The sequence below is a fragment of the Thunnus albacares genome, chromosome 5, assembly GCF_914725855.1.
Source record: "Thunnus albacares chromosome 5, fThuAlb1.1, whole genome shotgun sequence".
Lineage (NCBI taxonomy): Eukaryota > Metazoa > Chordata > Actinopteri > Scombriformes > Scombridae > Thunnus > Thunnus albacares.
Window position 1 is genome coordinate 24121051 of NC_058110.1, and position 11200 is coordinate 24132250.

General features: G+C 38.8%; 1 protein-coding gene across 1 annotated transcript; it reads left to right on the forward strand.

Moving 5' to 3' along the window:
* Positions 1–1199: 1199 nt before the first annotated feature.
* On the forward strand, positions 1200–9992 carry ogfr (opioid growth factor receptor). Its single transcript, XM_044352306.1, has 7 exons — positions 1200–1521; positions 2080–2145; positions 2560–2641; positions 2735–2813; positions 4364–4430; positions 7181–7329; positions 7421–9992. Exons 1-7 carry the CDS (start codon positions 1390–1392, stop codon positions 8526–8528), a joined length of 1683 nt encoding a protein of 560 aa, XP_044208241.1. The 5' UTR covers positions 1200–1389; the 3' UTR covers positions 8529–9992.
* Positions 9993–11200: the final 1208 nt, after the last annotated feature.

The following is an 11200-nucleotide window of genomic DNA, read 5'->3' on the forward strand; positions in this document are numbered from 1 at the left end:
GCTCATAGCTGTCACAGTGCTTTTCAACAGGCTCAACAAAAAAAGCCAATATTTGTTATTTTGGGTATCACCCTTTTGTGACACCCTTTAGTGTTATGTTGTAGTTTAGGAATGTCAAAGATAACTGGGGTGACTAGGCTGTCAAACTGATCTAATATCAAGCACATCAACATTTCTGCATTTGCTGAAAAGATGCCTGCTTCTCCTGCTCTTGAACACCAGTCTTAAATAAAGCTGAAACAATTAGTTGATAAAGTCAATCAGCAGAAGATTTATCAGCAACTATTTTAATAATCGGTTAACTGTTGATGCAATTTTTCAAGCAAAAATACAATAAATTTCCTTGTCCAGCTTGTCCGATGAGAGGATTTGAAGCTTTTATTTGAGTGATGTGATTAACTGACTAACTTTGGGTTTTGGGCTGTTGGCCAGACAAAACAAGAAATTTTGAAGATATCACACTTGACTTAAAGACATTATATTTTAAAATTGATTAATGTTAAAAAAAAAAAAAAATGATTCACTATTCATTAAAATAATGACATCCTTCCTTGAGGAGATCAGACCAGCAAAAACTCTTTTGGATATTTTTCAAAATCCCACATTTACAAATTAGTTTTTAGTTGATTATTTGCTATTTTTTTATATCTTTCCTTTTGCAAAACTGATTTAATGTTTGTTCTGTTTGATTAGTAAAGTGCTTTGCGACAGCGTTTAACGCTATATAAATAATATTCATTTTGATTTTCCTACATACCTAGCTTCAACACCTCTACCATTCATTATGAAAAGCATATAGTTTTTGCATCTAAAAAACATGATCAGAGTTGCCAAAATTTCTGCTTGCATCAGCTGATTTTCTCCTTAACAATAACATTTTATTTGCCTTTATAGATTAGATTTATACTGTACTTAAGACTCTCATCAACTGGATTGCATTTATCAGAATCAATTACACCAGCCTGTATGGTGCCTTGACGGAGTGTCGGAAAATCAACATACTCAATAGAAACAATGAAATGAACGACCTCATTAAGTGACAAATAACACTAATACACTGATCCCGAGAGGCAGAAACTGGATGCTACATTGTCAGATTTTCTGTTAGGCGTGTTTTTACAAGACTAATTGTGTTAGTAACGATGTGTAGAGTTGCGTGAGGGTTAAATTACTGCTACTTAGAAGGGGCACCTGAAGGCAGCATCAGTGCTGCAGCCGCCAACGGTGCCGCTGCCTGTCTGATGGTCGACTGCAAAGACGGATGGTCAGGGCCGTCCCCGTCTAACCTGAACATGAAAGTGTAACTTGATTAACGCCCGTTTATATCGCTAAACTAGGTTACGCGTGTATTTAGCTTTAGCTAGTTATTTAACGTATTTTTTTAAAATAATGGAGGACGACTGTGTGTGTGAGTACGACTCGACCTGGGACACAGAGAGTGATGGAGACGACCCGGCCGGAGAGAGCCAAACCCGTCGGTCAAGTCAAGACAAAAACAAATCTGGGTGGACTTTAGTAACAGTACGTGCTTTTAATTATTACTCTACCAAACCATAACTTACCTAAATGATGCCATGGCATGTGATATGGTGACTCCTAACTCATTGCTTATGCACTCGGCCAGGCGTTTGCTGTTATTGCCATGACTGGAAAAGCTAATGTTAGCTTTATGCCTTAACGCTGCTGCTACTGCAGGCTTGCTAACTAGCCTAGCTGGCTGCTGTGACGATAGCTTACTTTTGACGGGTTGTAAGTAGCTGATGTTACGTCGAAACATTTATGTTGGGACTGCTTACAGCGATTACTGTTCATAGTTTGTTATTCACGTTAAAATGATTAACATTAATTAACTGCTGAACCCTTTTGCCAGAGTAGGAAATGGATTAGCATGTCAATTTTCCTCATCAGTAGAAACATTGCAGGTTTTGTCGTCATTAGTAATTATGACAAAACCTGTTATAGTTGCAGTAATTTCAGCTTTTCATAACAATAATAATCCCCCCTCCCCACCCACTCTCACCGTTATATAACGGTGAGATATTGCACGTAGGTTAATTTCACTTTTACTTTCATTTGCAGTGGCATCACACGCCCAGAAACATGAGGGCAGCAAAGGACATGCAGAACTACAGGAGAGGATACCCAGTAAGTAAGGTTAAAGGACCAGTGTGTAGAATTCAGTGGCATCTAGCGGTGAGGTTGCAGATTGCCCCCCACCACCACCACCCACCCCTATCTTCCAAGGAGTTGGAGAACCTATGGTGGCCGCGTTTGGTTTGTACATTCTGGGCTACTGTAGAAACTCAGTGGTGCAATATGGCGATCTCTGTGGAAGAGGACCCTCTCCCTATGTAGATTACGAAAACACAACGATTCTTATTTTCTGGTGATTATACACTAATTAAAACATACTTATGAATATTATATTCCATTTCTGCCAAGTCCATTCAGCTACACGTCACTAAATTCTACGCACTGCACCTTTAAATACACCATTGAAAAGCATCTCATCTCTCACAACTGAGAGGGGTCAAATCATGCTCTTTGTTCTTTTGACAGAATCTTACAGATGACGAGTGCTCAGAGGACAAAATGAACAATTTGCAGTTTTATCTCAATAAATATCCCTCCGCTCCTGATGGTAATATATTATAACTTTCTCAGAATGTGCTGTCAGTGTTTTTGAAAAGTTAAATGTGTAATGACATGATGCTTTCTTGCTTATGTGGCACAGATGTCTACATTGACTCATTTCTTAAAGAATGGAAAAATGACTACAAACGACTGGAGAGAGTTCACTCGTACATTCAGTGGTATGTATTGTGTAAACATTGTGGTGTATGTTTTGGCTGTGTCCAATGTGAGGTTGCAAAGTTAATGTCATCTAAATCTGGTGACCTTGCAATCTGTGGCATGTTGCACACTCTTAAAGGATAGGTTCACATTATTTCAAGTCTGTCAGTTGTCCATATGAACACTGAAAGAGGTTTTCTTCACTGTAATAATTCCTCTTGTTCATACTGGCTATTAAAAGATCCCCTTCAAATGCACTCTCAGTGTAAGTGATGGAGGCCAAAATCCACAGTATGTTCACACAGTCATTTTGTACTAAAAGTTTGAAGCTTATATGATGCTTCAGCAGTCTAAGTTAGTCATATCAAGTGGATATCTGCCACATTTACAGTCTTTTTAGCACAAAATTCCCTCTTTTTGTTTTCTCGGACAGCGTTTCCCTGTTGAGCTGCGGTGGAACTATAGTAACAAAAAGAGGGATTTTGGCACCAAAAAGACTAACGTTGAAAGGTATCTGTTTGATTTGACTAATTTGGAAGGCTGAAGGCTTCACATTAGCTTCAGATAAACGTTTAAATACATTTTTGCATGGAAGGAGGCTTCATCACTTACATTGTAAGTGCATTATGAAGGGATCTTATAATGTATATTGTGCTCCTGAAGCTCTTGATTAGCAAAACGTGTTGTAAGGCTAATGTCAGCTGCACCATTGCATGTCTAAGGTGAGTGTGGGTGGTTTGATAAAAAGCATTGTAAGAGAAACAATCTGCCAGTGAACAAGTCAGTAACTTTGTATCTTGTTTTTAAAGCAGTTATAGCGATATAATTCAATAGGAATCAATTAGTTGTTTGATCTATAAAATGTCAAAAAATAGTGAAACATGTCGATCACTGTTTCCCACAGCCTAAACATGCAACTTAAACTGCCTTGTTTTGTCCCGACCAACAGTCCATGACCCAAAGATATTCAGTTTACTATCATAGAGGACTGAAGAAACCATAAAATATTCACATATAAGAAGCTGGAACCAGAGAATTTAACAATCGACTAATCATTGCAGTTCTAAAACCAACTTTAGAGTAACACACATTCCTCTACTTTTTAAGTACCTGGTTCAAGCCCTTTGTTCCAAATTAAATGGTCAGGGTAAAAAACTACCCATTTCATGTATTAGCTACACTACATTTTATCTTTCAAAATGTTGAAATTAACCTCCAAAGACTGTGATTGCTTACTTTTCATCTGCCTAATGACAGTTTTCTAGTCTCAGCTGTCACTAAATACAGATTCGACAAAAGAGAAACTATGATTAAGCTGACACTTCATTCCAGCGAAGCCCAGAAGGATGTCATGCTGTCTGTTGACACAGTGTTGCTGCTGGTCAAGACTGTTTATTAGAAGGATGTATTTAGTGAAATCATAGGGCTTCAGAGTTGTATGTAGTGTCCTTTTTGTTTTGGGGTTTTTAGCAGTTGCAGAGACGGTTGACATAAGTGCGTTAGTGTATTGTTTCTTTTTATGTTAACTGGTTTTGTGTTGTTTCTCTCTTTAATCCTCTGCCGTTGTAAGGCTGTTTCCACTGCGAGAACCGGGGGTTAATTACATGGCTTCAGAACTCACCAAGAAGGAGATTGAGGTGAGTGAGACAGCAGATATTTAAATGAATGCTCAACCACAACAGTTAAATGTGCAGAGTTTGTTTGTCAACCGTAACTCGCAACTTCGGGTGCAACATAAAGCAACGCAGGAAATTAATTGGATCATTTACATTGATGACACAGAACCATATCTGATGAGAGCAAAGCCAGAATTGAATGCCGTCCAATGAGTTAAATATGTATTTCGGATGCTTTGGCTAGAGATGCGTGATATTAGACAGGCTGGTTGAATCATCCAGAAAATTGAACTGATGCCATAGTTTCTCTATGCTCAAAAATGGCTTGAGTGATAAATTCTTTCAAAAATGAGCTGCAGAAGTAAAAAGCTTGGCCGTCCTGGAGGCCTAGCAATTTCCAGTAAGACTGACTGGGGGCCTTTGTTGTACGCCATCCTGCTCTCTCCCCTCTCATTTCCTTTAACCTTTCTCTGGTCCAGTATCAAAACGAAGTGCCCCAAAAATACTTAAAACAATTTAAAGCTGCATATCTAATGAAATAATGTATAAAAATACTGCATTGTATTATGTAAATATCTTTTTTCCAACATCATTATTCATAGATTCAGTTGTGCTTCACAGCGCTGCAGCCCAGATAAAGACATTTTCCACATTTTATCATTGTCCAATAGTGTAGCCTGTCTTAGGGGATAACGTCTCTCAAAATGTTAGATAAAATTTGGCTATTTTCCATTAGAAAAATTTCATATCTTCAACTCAAAGCTTACTAAAAGTTAAACACAGTGGCCACCACATAACCGCTTCAGGTGACAGCTGTAGCATTGTTGCTTAATTATAGACCTGACCTACTCTTCATTCCCTGTTACCAGCCTCACCAAACATTTTCTTGCATTGCAGGACACGAGCACATCAGTTATCAACTCACACTGTCATTTATTAACATCCGTCTGTAGAGAAAATATCTGAATAGCTTGGGAAACCTGTGTTCCAAAATATTAAAGTCTTTTCATATGGACATCACAGACACATAAACAGTGTTTCCCCTGGGATTTTTTTCAGCAGCTTTACTGTTGTGTGCGTGCCTGTATTTGCGCACAAAAACAGTGAAATAACTACTTAAAAAAAGTACTTAAGAATTGTTCCAGACAGGTTTATTCATGTTCATCGAGCCGTGTGTGTGATCATTTACAGGAGCTTTTGACACCAGAAGAACTCTGGAGGCCCAGATAGCTGTAGTTGTAATTAAATGTCAAAGAATGAAATGGCTCAACACAGTCAGCGGGTTTGTGGGTTATCCCCCAAGAAAATCTGATGTTATTTGACTAAAAACTATGCATTTTCACATTATTTTGGACCTACACAACACTGGTTGTAGTTTTTCACAGTACACTCAGGCATTAGCAAGGAGAAAAGTGAAACAAATATGCTCACTGATGACGTAAGCACTATGTCCTGAAGTAATCCTAGTTCAGAACAGGATTAGAATTGATTTCTATTTTAAATAGGCTTGGGCGGTATCTATTTTTTCATACCTTCATACCATCCTGACATTTCACTGGGTTATACAGTATATGACGGTATTTGTGTAAAAAATACCGTGATGATTGCAGGTGATTGAAGTCATTGTAGCGTGTATGACATTGTTTAGCCTACAATGCTGTGTGTCTAATATGCAGTTAGCCTACTTAGATGAGTCTTCCTGGATTTAAATACTTATGGCCCATAGAATAATGAATAGATTGGAAATAAGGGCCCTTCTTCCATGGATTCTTGCTGGAGGACCCTTGTTGCCGCAGAGGATACCGACACGTCCGTGGGCTGAACAGAGATGATGTGCAGATGTTGCTCTTTAGCCACAACTTTCTTGAGGCAAATGGTGCACACAGCTTCGTCCATGTTAGCTGGCTCACCTTTATCACCAGGACTGAACCCAAAATACTCCCAAACAGAGAAAGCAGAGGCATTTTTCTTTTTTACTAGTCCTGTAACGCTAACCCCACTACTAGCAGTCGCTATCTTTCTCAGCTTAGCTGCCTGTTTCAGCAGTAGAGACTGACCTCTGGTGGTGCGTACTGTGCACTACATCACCTCAATACAGCGTCTCTGAATCAGTGTATTAGAAAGAGGAGCGTCTGTATTATTGATGGTATTGAAAATCATACCTTCAGGATTTCTAAATACCCTGGTATACCATGTAGTTGTCATCAACTCGTGTAAAATGTTACCTTTCACTTCACTTGGTTCACTGTCTCCGCTGGCCTCTCTGCTCTGTGTCTGTGTGTGAGGGGAGGAGCTGAGCCCCGCCCTCGATCAAACACCCACACAGGGAGCAGAGGAGAGGACAGAGAGTTGAAGCTGCAGCGATGACACTAGTTCCCATTCGCTCACCACTAGCTCTAGTCAGCTGCTTGAAGTGGAGGATGTGCACGTGGTTTTCATTTGTTGTGATCATTATGTACAATGTGAAATTTCATTGGTGGTGTTCATCATTTAGCAGCGGCGCCGCTGTTGAAAGCATATAGGGGAAACACTGCATAAAAATAAACCTTAAGCTTTTTTTACTTTTTTTTTTTTTTTTTTTACTGATAACTATACCGATTTCTGGCTAGCTAGGAATGCAAACCTATTGGATACCCTGAACATATTGATTTCCATGTATTTATTTACAAGTATGACCCCTGTTAGTGTGATGTGTGATCACAAAAGCTGTAGAAATATCCTACAATATTTTGTCTCATTCACTTTTTATCTCTACCGTATGTGCTTGCCAGGCCTTCAAGAAGAATGAGGATGCCAAAAAGAGACTAGTTGAGTCCTATGAACTCATGTTGGGCTTTTATGGCATCCGTCTGGTCAACAAAGAGACAGGTGAAGTGAAACGAGCAGAGAACTGGAAGGAGCGCTTTGGAAACCTTGAGCGGTAAATATTCAAATATTCTCAAGTAAGCAACTTCCGAGATATGTACTTTTTTTCTTTGTAATTTCAGCTTCAACTGTCTCATCTCTCACAGGAATATGCACAACAACCTGCGCATCACTCGTATCCTGAAGAGCCTCGGAGAGCTGGGCTTTGAGCACTATCAGGCCCCGCTTGTGCGCTTCTTTCTTGAAGAGACTCTGGTCAAGAAGACCCTTAGCAGTGTTAAACGCAGTGTACTCGACTACTTCCTGTTTGCAGTCCTGGATAAACACAAACGTCAGGAGCTTGTGCGCTTTGCCTACCTTCACTTTGAGCCAAAGGATAAGTTTGTGTGGTGTCCCAGAAAGATTCAGAAACAATTCAGGAAGGCAGAGAAAAGATCTGATGCTGTTGGGAATGGAGATGGAAAGGAAGAAGTGTATTCCCGGGGTAAAAGCAAAGACGGAGAAGCAGTTGTGCCACAAAAAGAGGATGGACCGGATAATGTTGCAAAAGCCCAGAAAGGAACTGATAAAAGTTCAAGTAAAGACAAAAACAAACTATCTGAAGCATCCCCAGAGCCAAAACAAGAAGCTGAGACTGTAGGAAATGGAAATTCAGAGGCTGAATCTAATAACGAAATTTTAGGAAATGGAAATGACTCTACAGATGATGTTGATGAAATGGATCAGTCACCCAGTCCTGACACTGTGATGGCAAAAACTGAGCCCAGTGCAGACAGTGAGCTCAAATTTACCAACAACTCAAAGGACACCATGCAGGAAGCAGACAACATTATGCAAACAGATGGGGACATTGACACTGAAAAACCACCGAAGAAGAAGAGAGAAGATAACAAGGTGCTGCCAAGCAACGGCTCTACTGGGGACTTAGCCAGTGGGCAGATGGAGGAAAAAGCTGGTGCTAATAAAGCCACTGGTCGAACGAGCCCGTCAGCGCAAACCCCCCTTAAGACTGCGAAACACTCACCCTCTCTTTCTTCAGAGAGGGAGGAAAAAATCCCAAGGACTGATTTTAATCAAGTGCCAGATAAAAAGAAAGAGGAAGAAACGTCGCAGGCAAATGCGTCGGCAACAAATGGGTCACTGACGAGCACTGACAAAGCTGCAGGTGAACAGACAAATGGGAAGGAGTCTGAAGATGTTGATATGGAATCAAACCCCCCCTCGAGCTCAGACCAAAATGTGGGGAATTCATGAATAAACTAGATGATTGGAGAAAATACAATAATTGTGGATAAATGAAATGTAATATAGGGACAGAGTATGACTTAAAAAGACTTTCTGGGCCTTATTTCTACTATGTTTGATGTTTAGATATTGATTCTTTTCACTTTGAAGGAGTATGTGACTCAGTTTATACATGGCCATCAGACAGTGTTAAAAGATAAGGTTGGTGATATTTTATATATTTTTTTAATTATCAACAGATCCCATGAAAAGATCAAAACCAACAGTGTGTTAGTCTGTCTCTTAATACTTTCTGACTTCACTACCCTCTCTATGGCATTCAGCCTCAAGCCCATTCATTCATACAGAGGACATGAATCTTTAAAAACAAGTCATGAATATGTAGTTAAATTTTAAAAGGCAAAATAATCTTACAGCTGGGAACTGTAGCTTTTAGCAAATGTTACTGATACAGGAGTAAATAATAGTTTTGTTGCAGTCTATTTCCAGTGGCGGATTTCGGAGTATTTACGGCAGCAGGATGGTGTGTATGGGATCAACTCAAAACAAACTACAGTGCCCATGTTCATAGTAATGAAGGACTATGTCACCCAGTTCAATAGTGTCGCTCATTTGTGTGTTTTTAATAGCTTTTAGACAACAATGGAGCTCTATGGCACAGTGTAATAAGCTATATCAGGTTTTAGATACACATACAATAAATGTCAAAGGATAATTTCATTGTAGGTTTCAGTCCTCTCATGGGATGTGTTGACAACAACAAAAATATATAGAATATTACCAGACTTATCCTTTAAGGTAGTAATAACTAAGACTGTCTGCGACTGATATTTAATATCTACAGAATACATAAAGCACTATTATTAATGTATATCAATGAGATGATGGTTTCAGCCTTTTTAACACCTTAATACTTTCACAACAGAACAATTTTTTTGCACTGAAAAATAATGAATTGGTTGGTTTTGTTTGTTTTTGGGCTGTTTTTGTGTAAGTAAAAATGTTCTGTACTGGTTTGTGTTTATGCTGGACCCCACTGTTCAAATGGATTTAAGACTGAATGTCACTTAAGTTATATTTCAGTAATGTTGCACAATCTGTATGTTTTCATGCAGATGTGGGAAGAAGACTATATGAACAACTGAAAGCCTTGCCAAAAATGTGATTGACTGGTTGATTGTACAATATGTATGTCTTCTTGGCAGAATTGATAAAGCTTTGGCTATAATTTGAAGTCCACTGTATGTTAATTTGAGATGGGTGCAGTCCATGAAAATTTACAAGCCAGGGTGATTATATCGATGCATCTTTTTATATTTGCACTTTCACTATTAATTGTTGAAGTTCAAGTGGTATTTACATAACAAAATTGTAATAACTTTACAAAAGTGCTGACTTCTTTATATATGACTTTTGTCCCAACTAAATACCTGGCTGTTTAAAAGCAGAATAAAGTTATATTATTTTCTGACACTTTTATGAAATTAATCTGTGTTTAGCTAAAATTCTAAATCGCTTTATAGTTTATTAAATCACAGTTCTCAGGATAACACCAGTAGATTTCAGCTTTTCTTCCTATTCTTGAGACTCTTCTTGGATTTCCTATTGCAGCAGCATACAATATACTCAGAAATATCAGTCTTTTTTAAAAAAATTTCAGCAAATAAACCAAGCCTCAGTGAAGTGACTCACAAAAGATATTGTTGAGGCCTCAGGATCAGTGTGGGGTCGAGGGTTTATCTGTTAAGAATAAGGAACAGTTGCAAAATATACCATTGGGAGTCTGAGCTTGCTGTTTGTCATTACGTTGTCCATGCCGGACTCAATCACTAGATCTACTATATCTACTGGATCTACCCTTTCCCTGTTTGGAATAATACAATTAAAATGTTTAACACATTTTTGGCTCTTTTTCAGTTCAGATCAAGTAATGCTCAGAAATACTCGTCTTCCATGACAGAAGATGTGGATATTTCTGGGCTGTTATTGGTCTCCATTTTGACTATGAAGGTAAGAGGTGGTAATAATATCTGCTATTCCTATATTATGCAGATTTTTCTGGTCAGGATATTTGCAGTTATTGTGCCCCACTTTCGCAGTATTGATGTAAGCATCACTACCAAACTTGAAATGCAGCCATACTCCAAATCCCACTCTACACTGCTGCAAAAATGGTCTTGAAGGTTCATGATGCATTAAGGAACCTGTAAAATACAATGTCAGATTAGACTGAAGAAGTCAGTGTGGTGCTGTTTGGTAATTTAAGGTAATTTACTGATGCAGATTTTGAAAATGCCATGCAAATTAAAACTTGATCAGTTAAAGGTGAGCGCCACTGATTTTACACATTGAGGTCAGTTTTACTCGTCTTGAAGAGAACTACTTGGCCTGTGAGAACAGTTGCACGTCTATAATGTCTTTTGCGGCTCTGGAGGAGTTTAGAAAATGACCCTGAAGATGTCGCAGTGATGTCATCAGTGGTTATTTCAGCATCGGTTTCTAACAGCCTGCGTTACAAAGTGGGGGCAAGAACTTTGATGATGAGGGTATTTACCAGGTAATGAAGAGAAGATGTTGAGTTGCATTATGGGAAACGTGGGATCCAGCATTTTTGGAGCTTCATTCATACCAGTAACTAAATGTCAGGATATCTCGGCCTCCACTGCTGCAATTTTGACCTT